This window comes from Symphalangus syndactylus, chromosome 7, assembly GCF_028878055.3.
Source record: "Symphalangus syndactylus isolate Jambi chromosome 7, NHGRI_mSymSyn1-v2.1_pri, whole genome shotgun sequence".
Taxonomy (NCBI): domain Eukaryota; kingdom Metazoa; phylum Chordata; class Mammalia; order Primates; family Hylobatidae; genus Symphalangus; species Symphalangus syndactylus.
The window spans coordinates 117,119,259-117,136,746 of record NC_072429.2 but is presented as its reverse complement, the minus strand read 5'-3'; the positions used below and the strand labels follow the sequence as shown (position 1 = coordinate 117,136,746).

Genomic DNA, 17,488 nt, shown 5'->3' with positions numbered 1-17,488 from the left:
TATTTGAACAATGCGTATAGTATGCTACATTTGCCAAAGAGGGGGAAATAAAAATGTATATCCATATGTGCTTTGTTTTAAGGAAATGCTGAATGATGTACAAGAAGCTAATACAAGCTGCACCTGTGGGACAGGGAAGATGGTGGATGGAGAGAGGGTGTGTGCCTTTTATGTCACTTTGTTTTATGAAATGTATGAGTATATTAACTATTTAAAGGAATAAAATTTTTAAAAAGAAACAAGAAGGAAAAAGGTGAATTTTGGCATTAGACAGGCCCAAATTTTAAATCCTGTACCTAACACATTTTGCTGTGCTCACTAAATAGGGATTTCGCAAGAATTGAGGGAGCTAAGATATATAAATCACTCAGTACAGTATGACAGTAAATGCAGAATATTGTTGGCTATCAGTAATAGAAGCCACGTAATTTAATCAACCTCATACATTTATAATAATCCTTATTTTTATAACATCTTTATAGAGATATAATTCACATAACATACAATTTACCCACTTAAGGCTTAAAATTCAGTGATGTTTAGTGTGTAAAGAGAGTGGTGCAACCATCACAATAATTTACATATGCGTATAAAAGAGGATAAAGAGGTTAAGTAATATACTCATAGTCAGACAACTAGTAAAAAGCATAGCACAGGTCTGTCTGACTCCACAGCAAACTTTTACCCATTACGCTTTATTGCCTTTATTATGTCAAATGGGCTAACAATTTCCACCTCCAGGTGGTTGTTAAATGAGATTTTATGTAGAAACCATATAATAGAGTTCATTGCATATTCTATGACAGAGGTTGGCAAACCCTTTCTGTAAAGGACCAGTTAGTAAGTATTTTAGTCTTTGCCAGCCATATGGTATCTGTTGCAACTACCCCCACTAGGCAAAACCCAAACATAGACAATACTTAAATGAATTAGGCATAGCAGTGTTCCAGTACAATTTTATTTACAAAAAGAATTACTGATACACATCAAAGGAAACAACAGAGTGAAAAGACAACACAGAATAGAACATATATATAAATCACATATCTGAAAAGGGGTTAATATCCAGAATATATAAGAAACATCTATAACTCAACACAAGGAAAAAAAAGCAAGCCAAATAATAAAATAAGCAAAGGATTCAAATAGACAGTTCTCCAAAAAAGGTATGCAAATGGCCAACAGGCATAGGAAATGATGCTCAACATCACTAATCATTAGAGAAATGCAAATCAAAACCACACATCATCTCACACCCATTAGAATGGCCACTACCAAAAGAACAGAAAATAACTAGTGTTGGCAAGAATGTAGAGAAATTGGATCCCTTGTATACTGTTAGTGGGAATATAAAATTGTATAGCCATTATGGAAAACAGTATTGAGGTTCCTCAAAAAACTAAAAATAGAGTTACCATATGATGCAGCCATCTCACTTCTGGGTACATATCCAAAAGAATTCAAAGCAGGATCTTGAAATAATTGTACACCCATGTTCAGTGCAGCATTATTCACAATAGGCAAGAGATAGAAGTGACCCAAATGTCTATCAACAGATGAATGGATAAAGAAAACATGGGATATACACAAAATGCAATATTACTCAGCCTTTAAAAAGAAGGAAATCCTACCACGTGCTGCATGATAAACCTCAAAGACATCGTGCTAAACAAAATAAGCGAGTCACAAAAGGACAAATAATGCATGATTCTACTCATATGGAGTATCTAAAATAGCCAAAATCATAGAAACAAAGTAGAAAAGTGGCTACAAAGGCTTGGGGAGGAGGAATTTGTGTTTCATGTACAAGTTTCAGTTTTGCAAGATGAAACCTCGTAGAGATCCGTTGCACAACAACTTAGATATACTTAACATGACTGAACTATATACTTAAAAATGCTTAAGATAGTAAATTTAATACTATGTGGTTTTTACCACAGTAAAAAAAAAAAAATTGCTAGCCCATTGTTTATGGACCCCTGCTTTACAAAGTAAAAAAATGCAAGCTTTTGAAGTCATCATCAAGATTATTATTTTTATTGTTTTATTTTCTCATGCTGTAGTGTAGGGTTATTTTTGGAGTGTCCCTTTTAATGACTTTCTTGGCTGCAAATATGTAGAAAGTGTAAAAATATATCAGCAACTATGAGGGTTGGGTAAATTCAGGCAATAGAAAACAGTGTCTCAACTGGCAAGTTAGGCAGATGTGAGTAGAAGATGCTACCATCCTCATATGCCTTGATAATTACTGCCTATAAGATGAAAAAAGAATAGTATGTTTGTTTACCAGGGCCAGTTATAGCTCATTAAACATCAGTGTTTCCTGAAGAACTTTTTTCACATTGTCCAAATATATGTGTCAAATTTTACTCGGGAATTGCATAACCAGATGGACTTTCCCAAAGCTCTGTCTTTTGGAACAACAAAAATTAGAAACACTACTTTCTAATCCAAGAAGACTTTTTAGAACTATATGTGCGGACTAGCTATTTTAGTCCAGTCACCTCCACAATGATACTTCAGCAACTCAAGTAGGCCATCTGAACTGAAGTAGGCCATCTGGTCCACCACCTTGCTTAAAGAAGAAAGTCTTTGTAGAATGGAGCAATAGACTTGTTGAGAAATTGTCCAGTCTCCTTTTGCAGATTTGGGCACCAAGAACCAAAGAGGATTAGAGGTTTGTTCCTGGTTACACAGCTAGTTAGTGGCATAACTGAAACTAGATTGCAGTTCTTCTCATTCCCGTGCCAGTATTCTTTTTATCTCATTGTTTTTATTAAGGTATATTCTGTATTGCATACAGTAAAATTCACCATTTTTAGTGCACAGTTATGCAAGTATTGGCAAATGCACACAGTTGAATAACTACCACAACAATCAAGATATAAAATTTCTATTACTCCAGAAAATACTCTCCCAGTGCTCCTTGGTTGTCAGCTCCTTTTATTACTACCAGCCCCTGGCAACCTATGATGTTTTCCATCCCTACAGTTTTGCCTTCTCCAGAATGCTATATAAATGGAGTCATAGTGTCTGACTTCTTTGACTTGTGGAGATGGATTTAGACTTATCAAAGCTGTGACGTGTCATCATCCCATTCACTTTCATTGCTGAGTATTCCACTAAATGTATTAGATTGGTGCAAAAGTAATTGCAGTTTTTGCCATTATTTTTAATGGTTAAAAACTGCAGTTACTTCTGCACCAACCTAATATAACCACAGTTTGTGTATCCATTCCCCAGCTGTGGGACATTTGAGTTGTTTGCAGTTTTGTTTGACACAAATAAAGCTGCCATAAGCACTCACACATAGGTTTTTATTATAAACACTGATTTTTATTTCACTAAAAAAGTAAATATCTAGAAGTGGAATTGCTGATTGGTATCTTAAATGTATGTTTGACCTCATAAGAAACTGCCAGATCAGTATTCTTAAGATGGTGGGAGAAGAAGAAAAACAGAATTAGAGACTGGCTTTAATATATATAAAAACAGTGGGAGGTTTTCTGGGAAAAAAAAAAAAAACTGCATCTTTGTAGAAGTTCTACCTAGTGCTTCCTGGAACCACCAGTATCGTTAGGGGCCCCAATTTCCCGAGAGTCTCAGGTCAAACATATTTACCATTAACTTATTTATTCAAAACAAATTTTCTCAGTATCTATTGACCAGGCAATAGGATATGTCTTTCTACAAGTGACATTGAGAAATGCTTCCTTTGTCCGTCTTCTGAGGAAGAGAATCTTCTTGCTCCTGAGAAAGAAAACATGAGCCAGTCAGATTCCTTTTTATGCATATGTGAAGAATGTCTGATGTTCTGATTGTCTAGTATGTCTCAAATTATGCTATTTGAATTTCCAGGCTCTTTCATGCCTTTTATTTAGTTGAGGCTTTAGTGTTACAAATCTGATGTTCACATGCCAGTTCTCTTCAACACAGTTCTTCTGCTTTATCGTTGGATAGCATGAGCTTTTCCTTGCCTTGGTGCTCACATGTTCCATGTACATGATATTGACTCTCTTGGTTCTCTTTGTAATGGCCTCGTTCAGGGTGTTGGCAAACTGCCCTCTTCTGCCACTTCCCAAATGTTGATTCCTCCTGGGGGTAGGTCCTCTTAGTTGTTGGCATTTTACATGCTGCCTGGAAAATCTCACCCTCTACCACTTAAGCATCCCCTACTTCATAGTGACTCCCAGATTTACGTTTTAGACCTCTCTGAAACTACAGATTCTTATTTTTCTCTCTCTAAAAGATGTGTACCGCTGAATATTCCTCTGACATCTCAAATTTAAAATATCTGAATCTAACCCATTATCCTTTTCTACCATCTCCCCAGTCTGTTCTTCCTCCTGTGCTGGTTTTCAAGGTTAATACCTCCATGACTCACACGCTGTCACCTGTCGTAGAAGGTTCAGAGTCACCTGTGATTACTCCATTTTCCTCATCACTAACATGGAGTCCATGACCAAATCCTCAGAGTTCTGCTTGTGAAGTGAGTTTCCCATCTTTCCCAGCATTGTCTCTACCTTAACCACTGTGTTAATTCGTTCCTCTTCAGCTCTTTCCCAGGCCATTTGAATAACCTTCTAGTTATCATTTTATCTGAAGTCTCTATCCTGCTCCCTCAATTCTACTTCAATTAACATCCCACTTCTATTGCCAGAGTTAAATATACTTCTGACAACATTATTTCTATCCTTAAAACATTTACTGGTTCCCAATTACCTACAGAATAAAAGTCAAACTCTTTAGCATCGCATAGCCATTCTAGGCATTTCATGGATGTATTAACTTTGGGCAAGTTGCTTGTCAGAAATTAAGACATCTTCATTATAAAAATGGGAATAAGATCTATTTCACAGGATTGTTATGAATATTGTATAATAAAACTCACGAAAAGACATAGCCTTGATGAGATATTAACTCTTCTGAGAAGACTTACCTCATCTTTCAGGCAGAACTAATCATTCTCCTATCCATCTGCATTTCTTTTTTAAAAAAAAAATTTTATTTAAGTTCCAGAGTGCATGTGCAGGATGTGCAGGTTTGTTACACAGGTAAACGTGTGCCACGGTGGTTTGCTGCACCTATCAATCCATCACTTAGATATTAAGCCCGGCATGCATTAGCTATTTTTCCTGATGCTCTCCCTCTCCCCACCCTCCACCCCAACAGGCCCCAATGTGTGTTGTTCCCCTCCCTGTGTCGATGTGTTCTCATTGTTCAGCTCCCACTTATGAATTAGAACATGAAGTGTTTGGTTTTCTGTTCCTGCGTTAGTTTGCTGAGGATAATGGCTTCCAGCTCCATCCATGTCCCTGCAAATGACATTATCTCATTCCTTTTTATGTCTGCATAGTATTCCATGGTGTATATGTACCACATTTTCTTTATGAAGTCTATCATTGATTGACGTTTGGGTTGACTCCATGTCTTTGCTGTTGTGAGTAGTGCTGCAGTGATTATGTGCATGCATGTGTCTTTAAAACAGAATGATTTCTATTCCTTTAGGTATATACCCAGTAATGGGATTGCTGGGTCAAAGGATATTTCCAGTTCTAAGTCTTTGAGGAATCACCACATTGTCTTCTACAATGGTTCAACTAATTTGCATTCCCACTAACAGTGTAAAAGCATTCCTATCTCTCCGCAACCTCACCAGCATCTGTTGTTTCTTCACTTTGTAATAATCCCTGTTATGACTGGCGTGAGATGGTATCTCACCGTGGTTTTTATTTGCATTTCTCGAATGATCAGTGACGTTGAGCTTTTTTTTCATGTTTTTTGGCCACATAAATGTCTTCTTTTGAGAAGTGTCTGTTCATTTCCTTTGCCCACTTTTTAATGGGGTTGTTTGTTTTCTTCTTGTAAATTTGTTTAAGTTCCTTATAGACTCTGGATATTAGACCTTGGTCAGATGGGTATGTTGGAAAAAATTTCTCCCATTCTGTAGATTTTCTGTTCACTGTGATGATAGTTTATTTTGCTGTACAGAAGCTCTTTGATCCCATTTGTCAGTTTTTACTTTTGCTGCAACTGCTTTTGTCATTTTTGTCATGAAATCTTTGCCCATGCCTATGTCCTCAATGGTATTGCCTAGATTTTCTTCTACGGTTTTTGTAGTTTGTGATTTTACATGTAAGTTTTTTTGTTGTTGTTGTTGTTTTGTTTTGTTTTGTTTTTGTGGGTTATTTATTTATTTATTTATTTTTGAGACAGAGTTTTACTCTTGTTGCCCAGGCGGGAATATAATGGCGTGATCTTGGCTCACTGCAACCTCTGCCTCCTGGGTTCAAGCGATTCTTCTGCTTCGACCTCCTGAGTAGCTGGATTACAGGTGCCCACCACCATGCCCAGCTAATTTTTGAATTTTTAGTAGAGATGGGGTTTCACCATGTTGGCCAGGCTGGTCTCGAACTCCTGACCTCAGGCAATCCACCTGCCTCAGCTTCCCAAAGTTCTGGGATTACAGGAGTGAGCCACTGTGCCTGGCCTACATTCAAGTTTTTAATTCATCCTGAGTTAATTTTTGTATCAAGTGTAAGGAAGAGGTCCAGTTTCAATTTTCTGCAAATGGCTAGCCAGGTTTCCCAGCACCATTTATTAAATAGGGAATCCTTTCCCCATTGCTTGTTTTTGTCAGGTTTCTCAAAGATCAGATTGTTGTAGGTGTGCACTCTTATTTCTGAGTTCTCTATTCTGTTCCATTGGTCTGTGTGTCTGTTTTTGACCCCTCTGCATTTCTTAGCACTTTGTTCAGACTAATAATACTGTATTCATCACATAGTATCCATTGTTCTTCCATCCAGTGTGCTCCACACTTTGTGTGAGGTACTAGAGATAAAAAGGGAGTGCCCATTCTAGCAATAAGGATAGAGTGATGTATGCCATTATAGAGACACATGATAGTATAATGATGGCACAGAGCTGGAACTCAGCCTCACTTGGGAATAGGTGGGATAAGGAAGACTTGCCAGTGTTACAACAGATGAGCTAGTTTTTAAGCGATAAAAATGTTAACAGGTGCACAAAGGCTGGCAGAAAGGGAAGCCTGTATAAAAGCATGGTAGCGCTTTGTCTTCCTTGTAGACTATGAGCAAACTTCAGTTGTGTTCTAATTTTGCTTTGCATAGTGCTAGCGGGAATGGATCCTCTGTATGTTTTTGCTAATATAAATTTAATTGTTGCCTTTTTCTGTCATTTTCTTCCTCTATTTCATTTTCCACTAAATCTTCTCAAAGCAGTGAATGCAATATCAATTTTCATGGATTCATAAGAAAATAAACATAGCTACAAAGCCATTTTGAATCATCTTTCACCATGAGCAACATTACCTAGGATCTCCTTTTTTAAGAATCTCTTTATTCCCTTGTGATCTTTTTCTATTGACCCATCAAGTAAAGACAATGGCAAGCGCTCTTAAACATAAGCCATTCACCTGCTTTGAGTTGTTTCATCTAATATTTTCAGTCCTTAAATGTTCTCCTGAGTGACACTCTCAAGTGATTGTTAAGTGAACCTTCTCCTATGGCCATGAGCTCAGTGGCTAATGGTAGATAAGGATTTTGGATGAGTAACCTAATAGAACCTGAACAGATTATTCTTCTGTAAGCAGGGTCTTTTATTACTACTTCTTCATTCAACCTTATTTGATTATGATCTGCCAACCACGTGTCCCTTCTCAATTTCCTCCAAGTCCACATTTTCTCAAACTGCTACCTCCTTAAGATTTCCCCCGACACATTTCAAAATCTTCGCACTCTTGCAGAAATGTTGTGGCCAGGAATATTTCTAATTTTATCAAGTCTTTAAGCCATCAGAGAAATTCTCCTTGGAATGAGCTTTATATGCAAAGGCCGAAAGACATGTTTTTTGAGGGAATTATTAAAATCATATGTCAGTTTATCAGTAGCGGTTAGAATTATGAGATGTATATCCTGATTAGCATCTATCCCTGTTTCATTTTTATTCTGGGAATCCATTAGATCATTTAATCCAAGAAGGAGTTTTGTTTAAGGCTGGACATGGACTCATGATTCTTGTCTGTTACATTGTTCATAGTAGAGAAATATCTGCCTTTTGTAGCGCCCCTAATGGTTCCTCTAGCCGGCATATGGGAGACATGTCTACACATTATTTGTCTAATTTGGACTTTTTCTATCAGGAATGATCCTTGTCATTGCTGCTTCACAGCTCAATGTTTTAAGTCATTCTTTGCATACTGATGAGTAACTTTTAGGGAACTTCAGAGACTTCAAAAAGGCTTCATGTCTGCCCCTGCAGAACTCACCAACCTCAAATGCACGGACCACTTTGCATTTAAATGTACTAGGTGAAACAATATATGTGATATCTCTTGTTTGGACAATTTAAGATGGTCATAAGGTTGCATTGTTATGTCACCTTGACCTTGTGGCTCGACTGTGGATTTGAAGGATCTTAAATTATTAATGTTGCATTGAAGAAAGATGAGTTACAGGTTTTCAACAATTGATATTGGTTTTATTCTTGAGGATAAGTCTAGACCCTACAATCTAATATGTGTGGTGTTCAAATGTCCTATGGGATTTTTAGAGAGGCAGTTGATTTAGAACATTGACATGTGGACTGGATAAGAGGAAATCAAAGCCACTTTCAGAGATGCACTGAGATCTTCTGGCTTTTCTAAGAAGAAACAGAAAAATATGCCATCTGTGTGCTTTAGGACTTCTGTCCCTAATATTGCATATTAACTTATTTCTCTGCGGCCTTTTTTGTGAGGACCACCAATTCTCGGTGTCTGGCATAAACCCCTATACAGTGTAGATGTTCAAGCCTCCCATTGCATCAGAATTTCTACATGCCAATTCTAGAAGGTACCATGTGCATAGACTACACTGTGAATGGACTCTAAAGTTGTACAGCCATTGGCCCAGTCTTGAGCCCCAGACAAGAATAAAGCCTTCTATCCTTATCCTTCTCTGAAATAATACTTCCATTCTTAGTATCCCCCTTTTCATTTTGTTTTTTTATTCTTTTATTTTATTTTATTTTATTTTTGAGACAGAGTTTCACTCTTGTTGCCCAGGCTGGAGTGCAATGGCGCAATCTTGGTTCACTGCAACCTTCGCCTCCCAGTTTCAAGCAATTTTCCTGCCCCAGCCTTCCGAGTAGCTGGGATTACAGGCATATGCCACCACGCCTGGCTAATTTTGTATTTTTAGTAGAGACGGGGTTTCACCATGTTGGTCAGGCTAGTCTTGAACTCCTGACCTCAGGTGATCCACCCACCTTGGCCTCCCAAAATGCTGGGATTACAGGCATGAGCCACCGTGCCCAGCCCTCATTTTGTTTATCTTTTTACAGTAGCAATTATACAATCATTGGTTTAGTAATTCAAAAAACATTGAGAACCTACTAAGTGTCAACTACTATTTGTATGCTATATGTTAGGGATACAGGGATAAATATTAAATTCTTGCCTTTGAAGTCATGTGAAGGAGACCTATATGTAAAATATTATAGCATGGAAATGTCTGAGGTGTGACAGAAGTGTGGATGTTTGCAGTGTCATATAAGAAGGGTATCCAATCTAGGAGAAATGTGTTAGAAAAGGTTACAAGGAAAAGTGACCTCTGAACTTTGCCAGCTATTACAGTCAGCAAGATGTGTTTATTTCCTCTTTAGTCATCAAACATATATAAAATTGCCAAAGTGTTAAGAGCTCTAGAGAGGTACAGCATGTTGTGATAGTATATTTACTTTAAAACCGTGTATTTACTGAGTGCCTGCTTTGTGTCAGGCCTTTACTAGATTTTGGCAAAATATGATAAGCAAGATAGATATGGTTCTTGTATACATGGATTTTACATTTTAGTGGAGAAGACACTCATCCACAAGGAATCATAGTAACATGGTGGGTAATATGAATGGGGTCATTAATTATGCTTTGGGGAGCAAGTAAGCAGAGGGACTTCTCTGGCTCTAAGGGATCAGGAAAATCTCCTTCAGGAAGCTGAGATCTAAAAGAGGAAGAAGAGTTAGCCAGATTAGGTGGTGCTTGGCGACTATAGAAAGAAAATGTCCCAGTTGCAAGGAACAGACTGTTCTGAGTCTGTATTAGGGTTCTTCAGAGAGAAACAACCAATAGGGTATATATAGACATATAAGAGGAGATTTATTATGGGAATTGGCTCGCATGATTTTGGAGGCTGAGAAGTCCCACGATCTGCCATCTACAAGTGGAAGAACCAGGAAAGCTGGTGGTATAATTTAGTCAATTCTGAAGGCCTGGGAATAGAGGGAGCTGCTGGTGTAAGTCCCAGAGTCTGTAGGCCCAAGAACCAGTAGCTACAGTGTCTAAGGGCAAAAGGAGATGGATGCCCCAGCTCAAGGAGAGAAAGAAAGAAGTTGTCCTTCTCCACTTTTTTGTTTTGTTCATGTTCTCAACATACAGGTCAATTCCACCTACATGAGTAAGGGCAGCTCTTCTTTACTTAGTATGCTGATTTAAATGCTAATCTCTTCTGGAAATACCCTCGCAGGTACACCTAGAAATAATGTTCTACCAGCTATCTGGGCATCCCTTATCTCAGTCAAGTTGACACATAAAGTTAGAGGCGAAGGTTGAAGAAGAAGTTTGGTGTGTTCCAGGAGCATGAAGAAGCCTAATACAGTTAGAGGGTTAGGAGTTGGTCAGAAGGGAGGGAAGATGGCAGGAAGTGAGATTGGAAAAGTGAGGAAAGGACTGGAATGTGAAGTGAATGCCTTATATGTTTGCTTTTCTCAAGGAATCTAGAATTTATCCTGAAGACAGTGGCAACTACAGAAGGGTTGTGAATCAGAGACTGTCCTAATCAGATTTCTATAACAAAAGATGAGAGGATGCACTGGAAAAGCAAAGACAGGAGATAAGACATCTAGTTAGGAGGCTGTTTTGGTAATCTATGCAGGATATGATGACAACCTGGATGAGGGTGGTGGCAAATGAGGATGAGAAAGTTATCCTCATCTCCAAGAGAAGAGGAGACTAGACAACCCATGGTAATGGATTGAAAAATGGTAAATGAGAGGGAGTAAATGAGAGGGTTGTAAAGATTCGTCCTTCACTCTTCTTCACCACATTCTCCTCCCCCAAATTCGTGACCTTCTTGCAGCAGAATTGTTTTGTTCTACTTCTTCCAAATGGAGATTCCTGGACCTTACCTTGAACCTGACAAATTAGACCCTCAGGTCCAGGCATTGGTATTTTTCACAGCTTCACCGCAGTTGACTTCTGTGCATGTGAAAGCGTGAGGGTCTGCTGTCCAGCTCTATGCAGATTCAGGGCACACAGTACTCCAGACATGCATGCAGCTCTTTAATAGTGTCTGAGTCAAACTCCCTTTGGCCTTAAGGAGTTCGTTTGTCATAACCAGGTGAATTCAGAAGGAGTTTTCAGCTCTTGGGGTACCTAAAGGTATCCTATCTTGAAACCCAAACTAGGATGGAGCCCATCTAACACTATCACCTAAACTTGCAGGTTATGTCTTCAAGACCTAAGAAAGTGGCCCACCCTCCATAGTTCTCAGGAGACAGCACTGCTGAAATTCCACCTCCTATTTACCCAGAAATATGAAATAAGTTTTCTTAGGCAGCCCCCAAAGGATAATAAACAAGTTACTTTACACAGAGACTACAATTTCCTGTGCTTGGCAGGTATAAGGGCAAAGTTATCATGGTACCACCTCCTGTGAATAAAAAAGAGAAAGAAAGATAGTTGTTTCAGCTCTAAAAGGTCAGTTTGGGGATTCATATTGGAAACCATTAAACTCTCAAAGTTAGGTAGCAGTTTTCTAAATTATTAATATCTAACATTAGCATTAGGTACTAGTTTTTATTTCTATATAAAGTTTCCCAAATCTTCACTTTATCACCAGTGGAAGTCTGGAGCTAATACTGATTGTGTACCTGTGTACACACTTCACATTGTATTAATAAATTCTGCATTTAGTTCACACAGTAATTTTGCAAAGTAGGTGTCATGGACCCCATTCTACAAATAAAGGAAGCCCAAAGAGCCACAATGCCTGCCCAAGGCCACACAGCTAAAAAATGTTTCTATTAGTCTGAATTCCTGGAGAGCCAATAAGATATATGTATATAGAGAGAAGGAGATTTATTATAAAGAATCTGCTGATGTTATTATGGAGGCTGAGAAGTCCCAAGATCTGCAGTTGGCAAGCTGGAGACCAACGAAAGCTAATGGTGTAGTTCCAGTTCAAATGTAAAGGCCTGAGGACCAGGAGAGCAGATGGTGTGAGTTTCATTCCAAAAGCTGGCATGCTCAAAACTCAAGACGAGCTAATGTTTAAGTTCAGGTCTAAAGACAGGGAAAAAAACCCAGTGTCTCAGCTCAAGGCAGTCGGGCAAAAGGAGTTCCCTCTTACTCTTACTCCTGGGAAGGTCAGCCTTTTTGTTTTATTCAGGCCTTTAACTGATTGGATGAAGACCATCCACATGGGGAGGGAAATCTGCCTAACTCTATTTACCAATTCTAATGTTAATCTCATCCATAAACACCCTCACAGATACACCCAGAAAAATGTTTGACTAAATATCTGGGCACCCTACGGCCCAGTCAAGCTGACACACAAAATTAACCATCGCAATGTGTAAGATGACTAATTGCCTCCAAAGCCCATGCTCTTTCCACTCCCCTATCTGCCTGTTGTGAAGTATTTCTTATTTCAAAAATACATTTTTTTCTTTTGCAAGAAACTCAAGATGCACTTAAAAAAATTAACACTTGAGATTATTCAAATAAAAGATTTAGTAGCTTGCTTATCAAAACATAGTTATCACCCTCCATCTTCCATTTTGTATTTTTTGGGCTGCTAGGAACACGTGGTGTGTGGTTTTGCTGAGATGCTTCCTGCATACCTGAGCTATTGGGTCCCTAAGAAATCAAATTTGTTTGTTTTTCAACTTGGCATCATAATGAAGCAGAGATGTCAGCATAGCATTTCTTAGTGCTGCCAATATCTTGAGTAATCTTAATCTTGTTAGATCAATAATGTGAAATCTTGCTAGTTGCCATTTTAATTGATTTAATTGAAATTGATTTGGCATAAATGAGTGGACAGAAATTTATTAACAGTGACCGTGAGAGTTTGAAGTATCTGCTATGTAAGAAGTGATGTTACTTTGATTTATACATCTAAAGACTCTGTCTTTCCAAGTTCTATTAGAGAAACAAACCTAATGTTTAGTGCTAAAAACTATTAAACATTGGTGAAGGTAGTATATGGAGATTCTGAAAACATAAGTATTTGGGTATTCATTTCAGTTTATCCCATTTCTATCATGTGGTTGGTTGTTATAATTCACAGTTACTGTAAACTACATATGTGTGCATTTATCCTTATGTCTATGTATCAGAAAATTTGATTTTTCCTTTGGCATTTGTGACCCTAAAATTCAGACCACACCACAGAAACGAGGAAGAGATGAAATAATAGAGCAAATTTTATTCACCTCTGTTTTATATATTTTTTAAATTAATTCTCTCCTAACACTTGGATATTTGTTTTGTTACAGAAAGAGTTTTACTATAATAATTTTGGTCTATCAGGATTTGACATGTATTAAAACATAAATAAATGGTCTCTAATTTTCTTGCTATTTTTAAAATTTTAAATATGCATTACCTTTTGTGCTTCCCTGTTCCTTTTCTTCTCCTTTTCTTTCCAACTTCTCTTCACTGTCCCTCCCTTCATCCCACTCCCCACCCCCACCAAAGTGCTCTATCACTAAAGATCTTCCGCAGCCCATGGAAGAGCTATTAGAAATTTATTAACAAATTTCTGCTTCTTTGTCAGGGACAATCATTTGTTTTAGAGCTGATTTTCTGCCTTAATTAAATGAAAATGTCACTCTGTCAAATGAATTCATTTATATTTATTAATCCAGTTCTCCAGGCTTGAATTTCTTAGTAGGGACTTGGGCTCATCACATTTGCTCACAGAATAAACTGAAAAATGTCTCTTACATCAGTTTAAAAGACTCACAAATTATTGCTCCACCTTGTAGAAGTACTATATAAACAAAGCTGTGATTAACAAATGTGTGAATGATTTTCTTGTGTAGATGCTATCTAGGTACATATAAATATACACATTTGGTTATGTTGCTGCACACACGTGCGTCTGTGTGTGTTAGGGCAGGAAAGTGATGAATATCCATTACTACGGTCCCTTAGTACTTTAAGAAAGTGTCAAAGGTAATATTTTAGCCACCTGTGTGTGTTTTTATTTGCCTTTTCAAAATGCTAATTGATGATGCAAAGTTTAAGTGCTACCCAGTCTTTCCCTCCCAAAGTATTAAAGGATTACTTATTGAGTATGGTCTTTGTATCTAACATGGTAATAGGTAATATGTACTTAAAAAAATTAAAATGGAGTAAACATATTCATTCACTCATTGAACAGCTTTTTTTGAGTTACCTACTATGTGTCTGATGAGGTAGTAGGAATCAGTGATGAAGAGTGCATCCTGAATCCATGCTTTTATGGAGCTTACAGCATCTAGCTCATAGTAGGTACTTGGCAAACTGAATGAGCAAATAAATGAATTAATTAATCTTGCAAGAGAAAGAGGCAGCAGACTGATAATTATTAAGTTATTAATTGCATTAAGTCCTCAAAGGAGAATGTACAGACTTGAGATTGTGTAGTGGGGACTAACAAAGGCAGGGGTTGGAATCAGGGAGAGTATTTACAAAGAGGGAACAACGATGTTAAGATATTTTGCTAGAGCAGGGGGTAGTTGTGAGGTGACACTGGAGAATTATGCCAAAGCTAGACCACGAGAACATTTAGGTCATATTAAACATGTGGGCCTTAACCCTAAGAACTTTAGACACTCATGGAAGAGCTTTAAGCAGAGATGTGACATGATCAGGTTTCATTTTGAGATTAAACCCTTCCAGAAGGCCAGCACACTAGTTCTTTTAAGCTTTCTGCTCTGTTTCTCCAGAACACATACTGAAAGGGGTAATATTACCTTGAATTCTTCAAGAAAAAAAACAAATGCAATTAAAGAAATTCTCACTGGAACAGTAGAAACTGGCACTGATGCTTCTCTAGCACAGGTAGAGTTTGCTTTAGACTTTCTGGCCATCTCACAACCATAAATGTGAACTCCTTAATCATCCCCCTTTGTGGCAAAATCCTCGTGGGTACCCACGGCATCTTCGAAGTCCATTGTATACACATTACCGTTTTCCTTCCTATAAAAAGCATACTTTCAACTCTACCTTTTTGTTTTGTATTTTGTTTTGTTTGTTTCGTGTTTTTTTTTCTTTTACCTTAAGTGGTCTGGAGACAAAACTTGTTTTAAAGGACCGCAAAATTGAGTTTCCAACAATGTAAACAGTGACTTCATAAAATAGGCAGTTTTAATCTTTAAATAAATCATTCTTTTATTTTCCTTTCTGTATCATAATAAGAGTTAAAATTATGGCTTTGCAGTTTCTATTGTACTGGGAGTCGATTGGTCGCTTGGGTTAACCTGGCATTCGGGTCAGGAATTGCCAGTACTTTTGTTTCCTCATCTTCAGAATAGCTTCTTGTAGATACTAAGATTTGTTACAGTAAAGATATTTGAAATACTTATTACTTAGACTCCAGGGAGCCCATCCTATTCAAGCCTTGGTCTTAGAAGGAAAAGGTTGAGAAAGAGTTGAAGAAGTCCCTCTTATCAGTGGACTTCTTTGTGTATTGATAAAGATGACCACTGCCCAGGTGGAGCAAAAAGTGATCTCCTGAGCAGGGTAGGAGAATGGCTTTGACCCAGAGCTCCATCGCAGACCCTGTAAGGTCAGCTCAGAGAGTATTCAGTTGAATAAATGTTTGCTGAACACTTATTATATGCTATATATAGGACCCTTCAGCCCAGTAAATATTGCAAAACCTTAGAGCTTTAACTTCTCCAGTTTTTATCAGAATTGGTGCACACCCCAGGATACTTAGCCACACATGAGGCCAGGGCAAATAGCAATATCAGTGATAATCACTATCATTTATTATATGCTTATTATGTGTTAGCACTGTTCTAAGCACTTTTTTAGCACTGTCATTTTATCCTTACAACTCTATGAGATGGGAGCTGTTATTATCCCTTTTCTTCTGCAGATCAAGCAGCTGAGGCACAGAGAACTTAAATTATTTGAACCAAGTCACACAGTATAAGAAGTGATGAAGCAAGGATTTAAACACAAGCTCTCTCCAGGAGCGTGATGCTCTTAGATACCATGCTACGTTTGTTGCTATAACTGCATACATTGGGAATATAGTATCTCATCATTGCTTTGTGCCAGGTGCTAGAGTTACAACTGGGAACACAATATACATGGTCCCTGTCCTAACTGGGTTTGGAACCTGGTGGGAGATTATATTAGTCATCTGGGGCTGCCATAACAAACTACTGCAGACTGGGTGGCTTAAACAACAGAAATGTATATGCTCGCTGTCCTGGAGGCTAGAAGTCCAAGGTCACAGTGTTGGCAGAGTTGGTTTCTTCTGAGACCTCACTCCTTGGCTTGTCTATGTCCAACTTATCCCTGTGTCTTCACATGGTTCTCATTCTCTGTGTTAGACCCAAGTCATATTGGATTAGAACTTATCATAATGACCTCATTTTAACTTAATTCCCTCTTTAATGACCCTATCTCCAAATATGTTACATTTTAAGATACTATATGGATTAATATTTTAACAATTGGGGGGCAGGGAATAATTCAGCGCATAACAGAGATAGTTGTTAAAGAAGGAGAATACACGCACACACACAGTTTAATGCCATACCCTGTATCAATGATCCATTATAACTACTTCTTTCTTAAGTGTTTTCTTTAAAGACTTGTTTTATATCTATAATGGTCTAACATGGGATGTGTTAACATATTTTAATTCTGTGAATACTACCATTCTGTCTCATCCAATGAATTGGATATACTTTCATCGCTGGAGTATCCATATACTACTCTGAACATGCTCAGCCAATTAGCAGTATTTCTTAATATTCTAAGTTCAGTGTGCTCCTAGGTTATATTTATTCTGCTTTGGCCTCTCTTCCTGTCATTTATTTTGTCATCTGGTGATTGGTTTTGACGCATAATGACAGAAAAGGTGTGCAGGGGATAGTGCTAAAACTACAGTAAAGAAACCAAAAAATATGTATAATTATGGGATGTTAAAATTCAAGGCTTATAGAGACTCAAATTTGCTTTTAAGGTAATGGCTAAAGAAGCAGAAGGTAATGATAAGTGGGAAGTTAGGAATGATCTGGACTTCATGAAAGGCAACATGACTATCACTACCATCTGAAATTGGCCGCTGGTTGTTGGAAAAAAGCCTATGGTGAGAGGGCTGTGAGACTTAATTGGATTTGAAAGAGTGGTTACCATTGTCCAGTGCCAAGTTGTGTTAATACAACTTACATACCGCTAAGTTGTATTAAGGGCAATAAAGGA

General features: G+C 37.8%; 1 protein-coding gene across 5 annotated transcripts in view; it reads left to right on the top strand.

Annotated features, from left to right (window-relative positions):
• The window catches only part of SAMD12 (sterile alpha motif domain containing 12), a 508,474-nt gene that overhangs the window by 252,738 nt on the left and 238,248 nt on the right, over positions 1 to 17,488 (top strand). Inside the window, exons 5-6 of one of the 5 annotated variants that reach the window (XR_010121939.1) lie at positions 83 to 157; positions 16,149 to 16,165. The exons of 3 other annotated variants lie outside the window; for them this stretch is intronic. Coding sequence is in view for 1 of the 2 variants with exons in the window: in XM_055287115.2 (XP_055143090.1) it covers positions 83 to 96 (14 nt within the window). In the remaining variant the exon portion in view is untranslated. Of the gene's footprint in view, positions 1 to 82; positions 17,215 to 17,488 lie in introns of those variants that run through there. One more of the 5 variants, XM_055287115.2, reaches the window with a different exon arrangement.